Consider the following 17,038-nt stretch of genomic DNA (forward strand, 5'->3'; position numbering starts at 1 on the left):
CATAGCCATCTTTGAGAACTCTCTGTTCATCTCCTTAGCCCATCTTTTAATTGGGTTACTTCTTGTCTTGATTCTCCGTTTTTTGAGTTCGTTATATATTCTGGGTGTTAAACCTCTGTCAGATGTGTCGCTGGTGAAGATCTTCTCCCATTCTGTGGGTTTTCTGTTCACTTCCCTGGTTGCCTCCTTTGATTTACAGAAGCTTTTTAATTTAATGAGTATGGTAAAGCTGTAATGAAATGCTTCTTCTTCTTTTTTTTTTTTTTTAAAAAAAAAGCCCACCTCTCCTCCCTCATTACTTACCAAAGCCTGATTCTGGACGGGAGGAGCCCACTCATAGGTAACAGTATTGATGGAAACATTCTTCTTGGCAGCAACTGGATTGGTCAATATCATAACATTGCGTTTATACATGGGAATGCCATCTGACTTGAGTTTTGCAATCAGGGTGGTGTACTTGGTGTCTTCAAAGAGCTTCCCCACTTTTCGATCCTCTTCGTTGCTCAGGAGGACATCGTGCTCTTCTTGCCCACATTTGCAATTACGGCATATTTTTCTAGAATGTGCAAAAAAGCAGAAAATGACTGATTACATCTAATCAATGATAATTAAGCATGTGCAGTTTGTAAAATACTTTAAAACATGTTTTATATAATAGTATGTAAACGCAAGTTCTTTCTTTCCTAGGGGAGGAATGAATATTCATAAACTTTAGCAAAAGGAAGCATGAAAACATACCCTTGCTTTATAAGACTGAAAACTTAGGTTCTAATGAAAAGGTGCGTGCCCAAGGGGGGCATGTCTGAAGACATTTGCTGTTGCTCAGTCTCTCACCATGTAAATACACAAAACCACCCAAAACTATCACAGTCAGATAGTGTGCATTTCATTTCTTACCTGTTACTAATTCATGGCCTTTCCCCAAGGCTTCTTTTTTCCATGTGAGAGGAAGAGTCATCTAACTTTTTCCATAACAGCCTATACTGCATTTAGGTTGATAGCCTTTCTCAATTTCTTTTACCATTCCATCTTCAATTTCTTTTCCTTTCCATTCCTTCTCCCTTTTCATATTTTTTTCATTCTCTCCTTTTCTTCTTTCTCTGTATTTCTTTCTCTTAAAACACTTATTCACCATCTACCACGTGCTCACTTATGTACAAAAAAGGAAAACGGCCCAGTCTACAATTCGAGTTCCAGGCTCGCCAGCGCTACATAATATCACCTCAGAACAAAACAAACTAAACAAAATGATAAATGAATGACAATTCTTCTGCCCTCATGGTGTTTCTTAGAATTTAAGGACATAACCTTCTTCCACCAATCTCTCTAGCATCAGACATGTAGACAGAGATTCACTCATGCAACCTACATGTGTGCCCATATGTCAAGCAACATGCTTGATACCACGACATGATGAAAAACACAAGTCTAATCTTTGACCTTCTAAAATCTACTGTCTGGTAAGAAGACAGACATTAAATAATCATACACACACACACACACACACACACACACACACACACACACTTTTTAATTACATTTACATTAGGAAGGAAAAACAGCTACCCTGACAGGGTATGATTCTGACCTGGACCTGCTAAGGAAAGGATCCCATAACAAAGCGATATTTAAGTTCAGGGCTGAAGGATGCATAGACCATAGGTGTGGGGTGTGTATTTGTGTTTGGGGGAAAGAAGAAGCAAAATGAATGGAGCATGTGAACAGGAACAGGAATATCTGCAGTGGGCCCGAACCACTGAGAGATATCTGGAGAAAGATATTCCCAGAGGCCCACACCAGAGACAGCCGATGTAACTGCAGTGAGGCAAGTGAGTGGCGACGGGTCACAGGCTGGGGAGCCTTGCAGACACATCATTGGAGTTTAGCCTTCTTTATAATAGCAATTAGGAGGCACTGAATCATAGGCAGTGCAGTAACAGGATCAGATCTATTGTTTGAAATGTCTCCCAACCTACCATGTACAGACTGGGTTAGAGACAGAACACACTTGAAAGTAGGGACACCACAGACATGCTAATTGTGCACTGAGTTTGTTGTGGCATGGGCTTAGTAGCAGGGACATGGTGACTACTTCGTAAATGTAATTCATATGTTGGTGGTCATTCCTGTGATCCAGGTAAGATGTGCTATATAGCTTGGACTAGGCCATTTGTCAATGGAGACAAAAAGGAAGAGATTTCAGATCTTCTTAAATGCAAATCTAACTAAGCTTTGTGGTTGCTATTTGGGCATAGTGATATATTCTCAAAGCACAGATTTTGGGAACAAAAAAGTTGGTAAAAGGAATGTTTAATTTACTAATGTAAAAATGCAAAAAAGAAATAGATTTGAGGTAAGGGATAGGACCAGTTGGTAAGGTGTTTGGATTGCTTGTGACGTAGGCAAACAGTATCAAGTTAGACAGTAGAACACAAATTAGTGTTAAAAACTATTCTGGGGGAGCTGGTCCCTCTTGCAGAGGACCCAGGTACAATTCCCACCACCCATGGTGGCTATCAACGGTCCATAACTCCAGTTCCAGGGGATCTGATGCCCTCTTCTGGCCTCTGTGGGCATTGCATGACACGGGTGCACTTATATACAGGCATTAATGTATATGAGTTAGATTGAACAGCTTTGCCTCTCAGGGAAAGTGTGGCATGAAAGGTCAGGGAGTCCAGAGATGCCTGGCAGTGGCTCAAACTGGAAAATGTGACAGACAAGGAAGAGGAGTAGAGGAACTCTGTGGTATTAAAATTTTAAATTGGGAGGGCTGGAGAGATGGCCCAGTGGCTAAGAGCACTAGCTGCTCTTGCAGAGGACCTGAGTTCAGTTCCCAGCACACACATAGCAGCTAACAACAGTCTCTAACTCTAGTTCCACTCTGTCTCTCTCTTCTGACCTCAATGGGCATTGCCACACATTGTGCACTTACATGTAGGCAAAACACTCATACACATAAAATAAAAACAGATAAAAAAAATTGAAAATTGGAATGGAAATACAGGGCACTGGATCTGAGCATTTAAAAAAATCATTCTACAACACAGATTGCTCAGGAGGATACTAGAGATGCAAATTAGCATTACATGTTATTAAGCCTGTGTGCTAAATTACCTAGGTCACTAGCAAAATAACTTTAGGGCTTAAGTGCACACCTTTACTCTCAGAACTCAGGGAGGCAGAGGAAGGTAGATCTCTATGAAATAAAGGTCTGCCTGGTCTACATAGCAAGTTCCAGGCCAGCTGGGGCTACAGGGAGATCATTCTCAAACCAACCAACCAACCAACCAACCAACCAAGCAACTTTGAGCTTAAATACCCATATTGGAAAGGAAAAAGAAAAAAAAAAAAGACAATTATGGCATATTCTACCCAGGGAATTATGAAAAAAAACCTCTAAATCATAAGAAATGAAAATAAGGGTAACAGTAGAATCCAATCAGTGAATATTTGCTTTTCATAAGATGCAGAAAGGGCACCTGAAATACTTCACCATCTCTGATGATCACAACTGGTTTAGTGACCTCATCATAAGAACTAGGGAGATCCCAGAAAGCTTCCCTGGGCAGAAAAAACAAACACAAAAAAACAAAACAGTCAACCCCAGTCTACCAAACACTGAGCAGACACTCAGTACATTAATTTTAAAGTCTGAAACAAGAAACTAACCTTGCTAGCTCCAATTCTATTCATATTGTCCTGTAGGTATTATCCAGAGCAGTGAGAAAAAGAAAAGAAACACAAGTTAAAGGATTCACCAGAAAGAAAGAAAATGCACTGTAGCTATTCACAGATGCTGTGACTGGCTGCACAGAGGCATGAAGCATTAACATGAAGAAGAGTTAAAGGTTTCCTGATTTAAAATTAATATAAATCATGGGGTTTCTCTATGCCAGAAGCATAAAAAACAAAGAGCTAAAAAGTTAAATGAAGCCTGGCATGGTGGCACATGCCTGTAGTCCCAGCACTTTGGAGGCAGAGGCAGGCAGATCTCTGTGAGTTCAAGGCCAGCCTGGTCTGCATAGTGAGTTCCAGGACAGCTGGGGCTTCAGGGAGACCCTGTTTCAAAAAGACCGAAAAAAAAAAAATTAAATGAACTTTTGCCAAATGACATATTGTTAAAAAATCATTTTTGTTATCTCAAGCTTTCTTAAAACTCTAGTTCATAAACCGACAATATTAGGTTCAGAGACGGGGAAGAATAAGAGCGGGAAGGAGGGGCAGATGAGGGAGGGGAGGGGAAAGAGAAGGCAAAGAGGGTGAGATATGGGGATGGTCAGGCACAAGGTTTTCCCCATACACACAATGGTCAGGAAACTTTATTTGGTAAAAGTCTGCAAAGAATTAGCATATTTTATTGCAGCTATAAAAGATTCTTTCCTACATCTGGTTATCTCACACCTCCATCTAGTGGAAAGCAACATACATATCTCCCTATTACAGTGTGGCCTTTATTCTTCTTCCTCAGTTACCAAAAACAATGGAATTATTTACAAAACCATCACATTGCAGTTGGACAGGGCTTATGGTTCTACCCTCTAGAGGGGGAAAGTGGTAGGGTGGGAATTTAGTTCTTAATAAACTAAACAGCTCCTTATATGGCTGTTGGACTACTGTACAAATCCTAATCATCAGCAAAGTGACTGCTTAAAGGAACAGAAATAGGTGGTGAATATCAGACTTTGGATATGGCGACCTGGGTTGACATCAGTAAATATGTACACCACAAATAAGGAGTTTTAGATTTTAAAACTGAGCAATTAAAGACAAGTAAGGGCAATGAAGCCTGCTGGTTTGTAAAGCATGAACATTGGCAGGCTTTGGGTAGTTCCGCTACACTTACTGTGAAAGTACCAAGTATGAAGGCTTGCATTAACCAATGACATAAGACCCGCTGCCCTAACAGTTCTGTTTGTCCTGGTCATCCTTGGGAGGAAGCCTCTTTTTCTTCCTTCCCATGTCCAAAATATCTTTACCAAGCAAATAGTATTGGGTAAAACAACATGTCAACAGCAACAGTGAACAGGAAATGAAATAACTAAAAAAGTCACATTATACCCGATCTTCAGTTTTTTAAGTAGACAAAACCTATGGTTGATTCATTAATGATTTTCAATCAGGGATGTGGTATAAGCTCTTCTGTGTCTTCCAGTAGGGAGAGCTCTGGAAGGAGCACTTGGTAGAATGTAACTCTTGGCTGGGCTGTCAGCACTCTAGCAGCTGGGGTGAGCGCATCATCCCCACACTGTAGCTCAGGCCTACAGAGAAAGACCAGCTACAAGCCACCAGCCAGCCAGCCACCTATAAAGCCAGGGCAGGAACCAGGGCCTGGCCACTGTGAAACCCCATGTATTTGCCACTAATTAAAAACTCTTCCTAAATCTTTTTGTAACCATTCTTATGGTTTAGTAGTGGCTGGGATTCAGAATCAAGCTAATTTAAAATGAACTTTTTCATTTTACGTTTAGAATAGATGAAATAATAGACTGGAAGCTCTAAGGTATGGGGGAGGAGTACTGCTTGTGCTAAAGAATTACTGTACCCAATAACTTTTTAGCGCCCAATACACATACATATGCAAACATTTATAACCAGGGTAAGCCAAAGTTCTAGACTCAAAACTCTAAGAACCAACGTGAGAGTTCTTGAGTTAGATCCAAGGTTATAGCAAATACAGAAATATACAATTTCAAGCTGAAAGCAGTCAAGAAACCCTAATTCAGGCTCCTGAAAGAGAAATGTTTTTTGTATCACAATTCATAAAAATTATTATTTTTCCTTGGCAAGTAGCAGGAAGTGGAGCACCAGCTGCCAGCTGTCCCAGTGATCTAAGGCAGGGCCGTGGCACTGCTACAAACTATAATTTAAAAGGGCTAGAAGCTGCCCTTTTGTAACAGGAATATACATATTTGGGCTGGAGAGTGGGCCCGTGTTACAGAATTCAACACAAGTGTTACTCCATTTATGGTGGGGAATGTTTAATTTTCTGCCAGCACTAAATCACTTAGAAATTTTGAAAAGATGTATACTACACCAAAGTACAATTTTTTTGTAAAGTGTATTTTGTACCTGTATTAACACAGGTTAAGACCAAACAATAATTCCGGTGCTTATATGATGAGTGGTCTATGACTGCAATGATCTTACCACACCGCAATATGAAATAAGTGACTAGAAGCTCCTTAAAATTCTTCAGATCATTCTGGGTGTGGTGGTGCACGCCTTCAATCCCAGCACTTGGGAGTGAGAGGCAGGAAAATCGCTGTGAGTTTGAGGCCAGCCTAGTCTACATAGCGAGTTCCAGGCTAGCCAGTGTTGCACAGTGAGACCATGAATCAACAAAAACAAAAATAAGCAGAACTAAAAAAAATTTCAGATCACACTGGATATTTCATAAGTTATCTCTGAGTAGTACTTTGAAGTGTATCCAGCAAACAGGAGTCCTTACTGGGTAGATATCAGCTTCCTTAATTTCTCATTTTCCTTTCCTCTTGCAATCACTGGCACACTCAAGACAGGGAGAGAGCTAAGGATGAGAGCTAGACGACCCCACTGTTTGCAAGGATGTCTGTGTCATAAAACACACTTCAGAGGAGGCAGGTAAGGACTGGTGAAGTTCAAGTTGCTTGGTTGTAAAAGTGAAAACGTGTTTTAATTTCTAAACTGGCACCGAGAAAGATGAAAGGAAGGTTTTGCCAAGCTTTGGGTTCAAATTCAGCTCTGTTAACTGTCTAGAAGCCATGATTTTGGTAAGGTATTTATTTAATTCCTTAAGTCTGATGTACAAAATGGGTACTAGGAGACTTAGGAAGAATCGGGAACATGAAGTGCTGTGATTAAGCAAAATTTTAAGACAGCCCCCAGGACCTTCACCCCCAGTATTAATCCCACAATTATGTTATCTTATGTGGTAAACGGGAGGTATCCAGGTGGGCTGAATCACTTGAGCCTTAAAAAGGAATGGGAAGAGGCAGCCAGGGAGACTAGAGGTACAGAAAGGATTCGAACCACTGTTGACTTTGAAGATGGAAAGAACTGTATGACACGGAATCTGAGTGGTTTCCAAGCTGGGAGCAACCTTAGTTCAAAAGCAGCAAAGAAGAGAGGGGCCTCAGTTTTCCAGCCACAAAAAAAAAAAAAAAAAAAATTCAGAAGGAAATCTACCTTGCTGGAAACTGAGAATTGCATTGAGGCACATTGAGGCAGATTCTCTCTCTCCCTGAGCTGTTAGATAAAAACCTACTGGGGTGAACCCTTAGATGTCAGTCTTTTGAGGCACCAAGAATAGAATCAGCTGAGCGTTCTCTCCTCCCTCCCCAGTTTCTAACTTAAAGAATGAATTCTTGGTTAATTACCAGGTGGTGGTTTTTGCCTGCTCAGCTGTAGTAAGTAGTTAAACAGCAACAGAAAACGATCACTAGTGCTTACTGATGTATGACATATAGAAATTAGTCATAAATTATATTTCTTATTAAAAAACACATCTGCACAAACAGGTCACTTAAACATTTTTGAGTTTTAGTTATTTGCATGAGATTCGATGAGCTAAGTTGAAAATTTGATTCTAACCTTCTGAAACTATAAGAATTCATTTTCAGTTTTCTACAATTTTGTGGCAAATTCTAAACTTCCATCCACCCTCTGGATCCATGTCCTCTGTCCTCTGGGCTTTGCCCAAGAAGCTGACTGCATCAGTGCATTCCCTTGTCCTCAGCAATAGGAGGCACTAGCAGATCAGATGAACAAGAGTGGGGATCAGCAGGGGAGGCAAGTGCTAGAGACCACACTGTATCTCCTCAAATTCATATGCAGAAGGCCTAATGCCTAATAGAACTATGTTGGAAGTTAATGCTTTCAGGAAGTAATGAGGTCAATAAGGTCATAAGGATAGGGTCCTAATCTAAGGATTGGACTTTGTATAATAAAAGAATGGTTTCTCTCTCTCTCTCTCTCTCTCTCTCTCTCTCTCTCTCTCTCTCCCTCTCTCTCTCTCTCGGTGTACACATGCATACACATACTCTGGCTATGAGAACACACAATGAGAAGGTGGCTGTCTATAACCCAGAAAGAGGATGCTTACAGAACCAAAACATGGTGCCACCTAATCTTTACAGCCTCCAGAATGATGGGGAAATTCACTTGTATTTAAGCCACTAGTCTATGGTATTTTGTTATGGCAGCCAGAGCTGACTAATATAGAGAACAAGAAATACTTCTCAGTGATAGTGCATGAGCTAAGATTTTCTGTTTCTAGTGTTGGTGGGTAGGCAGATAGCTGTGAAATCAAGGCCAGTTTGATCTATACAGGGAGTTCCAGGGCAGCTGGGGTTATAAGAAGACCCTGTCCCAAAAACATAAAAAACAAAACAAAATGAAAACAAACCACAAAGTGGAACTCAATAACTGACCCCTGGGGTTGTCCACTGACCTCCACGCACATCATGGTACACATGCACCCACACACATGCGTGTCATACACACACCCCAACAAAAAACTCATACCCTTATATGTGTGCGGGTGTCCATGCCTGTGGATGCAAGCACTGAGACTAGAGGAGGGCATCAGGTGTCTATTACTCTCTGCCTTATTCCTTTGAGGCCTGTTTTCTCCCTGAACCTAGATCTTGTGGTTTTTGGCTAGGCTGGCAGTCAGCAAGCCTGGGTAATCCTCTTCTCCCCTCCCAACTCCCACAGTGCTGGGGTTATAGGCCTGAGTTCAGATCCCCAAAACCCATGAGAAAGCTGAACATGGTAGTGTTCATGTCTGTAATTCTAGCACTCCTAAGGGGAGCTAGGAGGTGGGCACAGGAGAATCCCTGGCTCTTCCCAGGCATGGACATACATGGAATTTTAGAGAACAGCATGGATCATGCCAGTGGAGTACATGATGCTTGAAGGGAAACTGAGAGGGGTTGGAAAAGCAAGCAGAGGCCAGATGCTGATGTCTGCCAACAAAAGTCAAAGATCGTGATGAAAGGAGTAGGTCTGGTGAGGACTGAGGGCCCTTAACACTTGGGGAGTATGTAACTGTATCCGTCAACCCACTTTCAACATTTCATTCAATGGTTATGGGATAGCTGCACTGCTAAAGAGGTAGAGAACTGAACTCTGAGTTTCTATATATGCGTGTGAAGATCTCAGAGTCCTAAAAGTCAAGGTTCACTGTGAAAATGGCAGAGTGGGCTAGGTGGGCAAGAACCCTGTGGCCCTAGTCTACAGCTGCTCTTTTCATTACACACCGGCCTACTGGTCCAAAATATTTTACTAAAACTATCCTGAAATATGGCTGCACCTAGAGGTCAAAGGCGTCTACCTCTGGCCTTCAGTTATGGTTAAAAAGTCAGGGAATGATCAAGAATACTTGAGAAATGCGTCTGGACTCTAGCCAGGAAGATGACAGCACTAAGAAATACCATCTGGAGGGACTATACAAACCCAAGCTAGGTTGGAGGTGAGCCTCCAGTATTTATGGTTTTTAAGACTCTAAGACTATCTCCAGTCTATTAATTGAGTTTGTGTGATAAAGCTAAACTAAAAAGTGTTTTTATGCCAAAGAGATCTGTCTTGCCTGGCTCATTTATTTATTTTTTTATTTTGAAAGTATCAGAATATAGTGATCTGAAAGAGAAAAATAATACAGATCAAACAGAAATTACTATAAACTAACCTATTAGGGATGAGCTTGAAAAAGCTCATGAGCAGTTTTGGGCACTGCTGAGCTAAAAAGGTATTTTAAGATTGGAAACCCCTATGCCCAGCAGGGGGCGCTGCATCCCTTTGCAAAGTCAATTGGGATGCACAAATAAGAGCTGTGCACACAACAGAAGGTAAAACAGTCACTCTGGTATTCTTGGGTTCCTCCTTCACGAATTTAATACAGAGATCAAGAATGTCCACACAAAAAAACCACAAAACAACTTTCATCTGTCATTATTCTCAAAACAATATAGCATAGTAACTATTTACAGTTTACACTATATTGTATTTATACTATATTGTAAGTAATCTGAAGACATTTACTGATATATTACATACAAACATTACAATTTTATGAAGAGACTTGAACATCTGTGGATTTGGGTCCTTTAGGGGTTGGGTACCAGCAAACCATCTTATTCCAATCATGGAAACTATTTTGTTTAGTGATATCTTTTTGAACCTGATAGGCATATTACCAAGTTGCTATATACCTTGAAAAGGCAGCATGACAGCTACTTAAACCTGGAATTTGAAAAAGTCCCTGGAAAATTCTAAGCACTCTGAAAATAAAAAAAAAAAATAAAGAACTATATCATCATTTCTGAGAGGAATGAGGTTTCTATTGCCATCACTTTTTTTTCCTTAATCTTTTATTGAGCTTTTGTGCATTTCATGTAGTTCTTAATCAAATTTAGACTCCCTCCCCCATCACTGCCCCCTCATGCCCCATACATCCCACATAACATGTTAAGTCCTATCCAGTCAAGCATTTGTACCCAGATGACCTTTGGTGCAAATTTACCCACTGGAGTCTCGTCGGCCTATTTAGAGATTGTAAGTTCTTCTCTTCCTCACACAGTAGTAATCATTCTCCAACAGTTCCCAGGCTAGGGCCGGCTGGCCAACCATTTCCCTTGCTCTACTCTGGGCCTTCGTCTGATTGGGTTGGCATGGGTCTTGTGCTCAGCGCCATGACTGCCACAAGTTCACATGTGCAAGCTTCCAGTGGCCTGAAATCCTCTGTTTCCCTATGTTCATGAACCAACCCCAGCTCTTACAATCTTTCCACCCCCTCTTCCACAATGGTCCCTGAACCATGGGTTAAAACATCTGTCTGTTTCCTATGACTTACTAAATATGCAAGCTTTTAAAGGAGACTATTGTGCCAGCTTTTACTACATCCTCCATAAGCTTGCAACGTGTATAGCCACAGGGCTGATAAAATTCTTTATTCTAGAGTTTCCTATGGAAATCTGAAGCACAGAAGTAGTGGTTAAATGAAGTTCACTGTGGACTGGGGCTGTAGCTCAGTGGTAGAGGGTTTGCCTTGCAAGCATGAGGCCCTGGTTTCAATCCTCAGTACAGAAAAAAAGGACAAGCAACCATCATTCAAATAGTATACAATTAGTCTTTTTAAAAATATATTTATTATTTTTATTTTATGTGTATGAGTATATTGCCTGCATATATATAAGTACATCTGTGTTGTGCAATGCCTGTGGAGGTCAGAAGAGGGCATTGGATCCCCTTGAACTGGAGTTACGTAATGCTGTTAGCCTCCATGTGGGTGCTGGGAATCGAAGCCAGGTCCTTTGCAAGAGCAGCTAGTTCTTCCAACCACTGAGTCATCTCTCCAACCCCTGGTCTTTTGTTCTAAACAATGCCATGCTGATTCTAGTTTTGAGGAGGCATGTGGAAGAACAACTATGTTCTTCATAAGAACAGTTTTTAACTTTTATATTGACACGATACAAACAAGATCTACCTAAAAGTTGCATTTTTGATCCATTAAGATATATGCATTTCATTCAAACCAAGATATTGGTAAAAAAATCATTTTTTTCTTAAAAAAGTTTCAAGTTCATGAAAGTTTTTCAGTAATAAATCTACTGCTGAGAAATTCTTAAGACCTAAATTCAATGTCATTTCCTGACAACTAGGACATAAATATCTAATTAAACATTCCCATTTGTCACTCAATAAAGAGGTTGGCAGGAGAAGAAAGAAGTTAGCAGCTGTTAAAAAATAACAAGCTAGGGACTGGAGAGATGGCTCAGTGGTTAAGAACACTGACTGTTCTTGCAGAAGACACGGGTTTGAATCCCAGCACCATGTGGTAGCTAACAACTGTCTGTAACTCCAGTTCCAGGGGGATCTGATGGCCTCTTCTGTCCTCCATGGGCACTTACTTACAGGCAGGTATAACACTCATATACATACATAAAAATAATAAAATATTAAAAATAAAATAAAAATAACAAGCTAATAAACAATCCTGGGGCATTACCACAAACTTTTCTGCCACTCTGAGATGATATATATAGTCAATATTTTGGGTTTACAGAAAATCTGAGAGATAGCAAATAAATCAAACAATTCTAAATCAAATTGTTATCATCCAATCCACTCAGTCAAACTTAGTGACAGGGGGACAGAATGGTTTTACTTTGTATTTACTACTTAGAAAATAAAAGATCTACAACTGAGCAACTGTGCCTGAGAACTTGTGAGAGAGCCCACCGTCCGAGGAGTTACAGCCAGAGCGTAGAAGACTAATGATGCCTAATGATGAGAAGAGCTTACCTCCAGAAGTGCAGTTCAAATCCTTCACAGTTCTCTTTGCATTTCAGACAGGGGGCTCCAAACCCTTGCTCATGACCTAAGCCCATCTGTTAAGAAACAATGTGGCTTATTACAACTTTTAAAAATTTTTCAAAAATTCAGTAAACTACACTTTTAATTCCACTTAACACACTTGTTGATACAACTTTCAAACAAACCTTTTATGAGTAGCACACTGTTTAGCCAGTGATGATCCCCAGGCTCATAAATGGCACCTTGGAGCACAAGCACAACATACCTTATGTTCTCATTACTTTTACCACGAAAAGAAAAGGCACAAAATATAATTTTATGGAAAATGACAAATACAAACACTGCAAATCACAAAAAGTCACGAATTTATGTCTTTGCCCATGACATGCCCTGAATACATTAAGTGAGGGAGTACTCAGAGGATGGAGACTAGAAAGCAAGGCCAGCCACAAAGGACATTATTTTGCAGTAAACAAGTAACTTGTGAAAGAATTTAGGAATTAAAATCAAAATATTATATTATGGTAAATACAGTCACAGCATCTACAAATGTTCATTGAATGTCAGGAACGACATTATATTTCCCATCTCATTAGACTCTTACAGGACCTCATACAATGTTGATGAAACAGGCACTATCATTCTTCATTCTATAGAGTGACTTAACTGAAGCCCAGACAGTTTTCAAAACCTGCTGAGGATCAAAATATCAATACATGGCAGGCAAGGGATATGAGTCCAGGTCCGTGGGCTCCAAGGCCTGTGCTCTCATGCCTTGGGGTAAGAGTGTGAGCTGTACTGTTGTCTTTATTGGAATAAACCATTCTTTTCTCTTTGTGATGGCAATCAATGCAAGGCCCCTTGGTAACTTGCTGGGATGTGCCCTAATAAGCTGAAGGGGTGGGGGTGGAGACAGAACAAAGACACACAGAGTGACACAAACTCTTATAACCCATTAGCTAAAAGTGAACATGATCAATTGGCTTTGCAGCATCACATCAACAAATTATTCCATAATTTAAGTATCACATTAGTGATTGTGATACTTCACCTGGAGTAATAAACAGTTTGAGACAGATAAATTGCAATTTTTCTGTTCTTTTTTTTTTTTTTTTTTAATGGTAGTAGGGATTGAACCTGGAGTTTTACCTACACTATGCAAGTGCTTGTAACACTGAGCTGTTTCCCCAACCCTCATTTTACTTCTTGAGACATGGTCTCACTAAATTCTCCAGGTCGGCCTTGAACTTTCAGTCCTTCTTCCCTCTCAAGATAGAATTACAGAGTATACCACCAGGCTCACCAAATCATAGATCTTTTAAAATGGCACATCTTTTATAATTGTACCAAGTTCTGTTTACCACTGTCTAACCAAACCACATGGAAGCTTGTTCCTTGAAACATCAGCCCGAAGTCCCTAAAGTTTAAATGAAGCCATTCCTAGAAATGACATCTTCTTACCATAATTAATGGCTTAGTCAAACTTGGCTGATCCACCTAGCCACTTGGGAAAACCCATGTTAATCTTATGTCAGACCATCACAAGCTTTTTTCCTAAAATATAAGGTCAGTTCAGCATTAACGAAACTTCAACGCACCTTTTTGCCTCAGTGCAATTCACCGCTAAGTCAACTTTGAAAGGGGCACACTCTTTTACTATCTACCTTTTACTTCCTTCTATGTATCAGAACTTACAGTATTTAATGAATGTCTCATATTCTAAAGTACCTCACATATTCTTTCTGGGGGTAGGACTAGGGAACCCCTTCATATGACAGATCAAAACGCTAAAATTCAGACAGGAGAGATTACTTGCTCCTAGTTGCATAGCTGGTTGACGTAAAGGAGATCTAAACTGTGGCTCTAAGTAGGCATGATGTGCTGAGAGCCAGATATAGGCACCACTTGAATCAATTAGAGAGGCTGAATAAGATGCTTGAACTCTGAAATGAAAAGACAAGAGAAAAAAGTACATTCAAGAATGAGGGAACTCGAAGCACAAGTCAATCATGGAAGGAGGCAAGTGGGAAGCACTAAGGGTGATAAGGGTCAGCCATTGTAGCAGGCTGGGTGTTTGGTTTTCTTTTTCTTTTGCTATTTAAAAGGAAGAAAATACCCACTTCCCAAGCATTCAATCATGCCTTGGGGCTGCTAGGTTTAACGGAGAAGCCTACTCTGGAGAAGGGAGGCTGGTAAGGAGGAAGCCCTAGAGAATAGCGGCGGGCAAAGTGAGCACTGCAGGGGATGGGGGAAGCAAAAGCAAGCTGTGCTCACCAGACGTCAGGAGGACACCAGAAGTCACAGTTCCAACTTGGAGAAAGGAAGAATTTGAGAAAATGGCTCCATAAGCTGCACTCAAAACCCAGAAAGTCTTGCTTCAGGCTGCTTCCACTCTAGCCTGACTGAAGGCCGACAACCTCCACACAGGCTCCCTCCTCTTCCAGCACCATCTGTCAGTGCTGGAGAGGCAAAGTGCTACTCCCCACCTTCCCACACATGCTCTTTCATCTCTGAATGCTCAGACAGGACTGAGGACACTGGAAATGTCACTGACACAGCAAGCGAGTGGGTGTGGAACGAGGTCACACAGGAGATACTGTCTCCTCTAAGACCCGAGAAACAGTCCAAATTAAAAACACAAATAAAGACACCAATTTTCAAAATCATTGTTAGCAACAAGCAAAGACACTTTCAGACTGGCAATGAACTTCTTTTGCTATAAGACAAATCATTTTACATCTACATACGTTTTGTGTTGGACTACAAAGCTTGAATCTCACCGATATGCAAGTGAAGATCTATAGCTTATGACACATTATTGGGTAAAAACTTCTGTAGTCTAATCCTCCTTTTTAACCTCTATTAGAATTATAAAAAGCATAATGCCACACAGAGAAGAGAGATGAGTGGTCTACCCTCTCAGTCTCTGTTTACTGGATGTGCCTGCTTCCAGACTGAGTTATAGCCTGGAATGCAGTTGTAAAACACAATACAATAACAGAGTCCCAGAGAAGACATACCTCTTCTGGTGTGAAGCAAACCTCTCCCGATCTTTTCCCAACCGAAGCATCTAGGAATCTGCCAGTCTCCCCCTCCTAAGTCAAACATGTATCAGATGAAGGAAACCAAACTAATTCTACTCTGTAGAGCAAGAACAACCCCCACCCCCTCAGCCACTCAAGGCCCATCCCCACACCTTTTAAGGCACAGTATCAGAGGACCTGGGTTCCCAAACTTTTTTAGTTCTGTATGTTCTAAGGGTCCCACCAAGTTCTCTCCTTCATTTATTTACTCTGTGTTCAGGATTCCCTGAAACCCCGTGATCCTGACTTCCTACAACATCTCTTCCCTTCTCTTCACCCGCAGCACAGATCACACAATTGGGAAGTACCTTTCTTCTTTCCTCAAAAAGAGATGATTATTATTCTTTAGACACTCCAATTTTATAGGCTAGTTTCTGCTCATTTGTCTGTGCTAAGAATTTTTGGTGAGGAATAACAGGGACGGTGTTACTTAATGTTATCCAGAGTGCATGCAAGCATATGTTCGTAGCGGGTGGAGGAGAGGAAAGGAACCTTAGATGTTTGCTCCTTGTCAGCTAAGACAAACTGGCTGTTTGGAAAATGAAATCCAGATCCTTAGACTCAGATGAACACTAAAACACATGTGCTTGTATATAATAGTGATGTGACAGCTAGCTATACCAGGCATCAAAGATATGAAAAGAATCATATAGTTATAAATACTAGAATACCAAAAAAAAAAAAAAAAAAAAAAAAAAAAAAAAAGGGAGTTTTTTTTTTTTTTTAAAAACCAAGTCATAAAAAGGAAGAAAGAGCATTGAAAAATCTGGTCCCACAGTTTCACCAGCCACATTCAATGATTTGTAAAGTCATTTTTCTTCTTCAGGCATCATCTAGATAATGAAGGAATTGAATTCGATTGATTTTATTGTTTTTAATTCTTTAACATTAGGACACAAACATGTATCAGATAACTTTATCTTAGGTTAGCTACTTTCAACCTGGTCCAAGTTTAATTGTTAAACAGAAAATGATCGTTTGAGAAAGGTAGTGTATTAGTAGCTCTTGTGCCCCTTTTGCAGGCATAGGGAGGCCTCTGTTATTTTCAGACTGGTCTTAGGAGGACTGATTCTCTGCAATGGACTTCCCACCTCCCTTGAGGCCCAGCTCTGGTCCTCACTCCACACATGTACCTAGGTATCCTGACCTTGATGTTGGACCTCTCCCATTACAAGAAAAGGCTTTCCTTTTTCTTTCTTTCTTTTTAAATTACTCTTGTGTAGCCTCAGTATGTCTTCACCAATGTCCTAATTGAATTTCTAGAGACAAAAATCACAGTCTGGGCAGTTTAAAAAAAAAAAAAAAGGAATTATTATAAACTAAAAGTACTGTAGTAACTAAAGTGATTCAATTTTCAAATTAAAAATATGTAAGTAGATCTTGGGATATAAATTCAAAATTCTCTGTGTTTACTATAATTTTTTAATATTGTTTACTAACAAAATTGTACTACCAAACTTCAACAATTACGTCAACTTTGTCACTGTTCCTAATGTGAGTTTGCCACTCATTCCCTTTCTAAATCCTCCATCTATACATAGTCTTTCAGTGTAATCATGCTACTTCTTAAGGAAAGCAATGCTAATAAATTTTTTTTCTTAAAAACGTCAGAATCATTTGGACCTCGGTCTGTAAAGTACATTTAGGAAGCAAAAGAC

At 40.2% G+C, this 17,038-nt stretch overlaps 1 protein-coding gene across 2 annotated transcripts in view; it reads right to left on the reverse strand.

The window, feature by feature from the left end:
• Tes (testin LIM domain protein) overlaps nucleotides 1-17,038 on the reverse strand; it is a 41,821-nt gene that overhangs the window by 9,614 nt on the left and 15,169 nt on the right. Inside the window, exons 1-3 of one of the 2 annotated variants that reach the window (XM_017799177.2) lie at nucleotides 15,318-15,396; nucleotides 12,286-12,371; nucleotides 304-556 (exon numbers count right to left, since the gene is read on the reverse strand). In XM_017799177.2, coding sequence (XP_017654666.1) covers nucleotides 304-556; nucleotides 12,286-12,371 — 339 coding nt within the window. In that variant the 5' untranslated portion in view covers nucleotides 15,318-15,396. Of the gene's footprint in view, nucleotides 1-303; nucleotides 557-12,285; nucleotides 12,372-15,317; nucleotides 15,397-17,038 lie in introns of those variants that run through there. The other variant, XM_008837289.3, reaches the window with a different exon arrangement.

Source organism: Nannospalax galili, unplaced genomic scaffold (genome assembly GCF_000622305.1).
Source record: "Nannospalax galili isolate Female #2095 unplaced genomic scaffold, S.galili_v1.0 scaffold171, whole genome shotgun sequence".
NCBI classification, from domain to species: Eukaryota; Metazoa; Chordata; class Mammalia; order Rodentia; family Spalacidae; genus Nannospalax; species Nannospalax galili.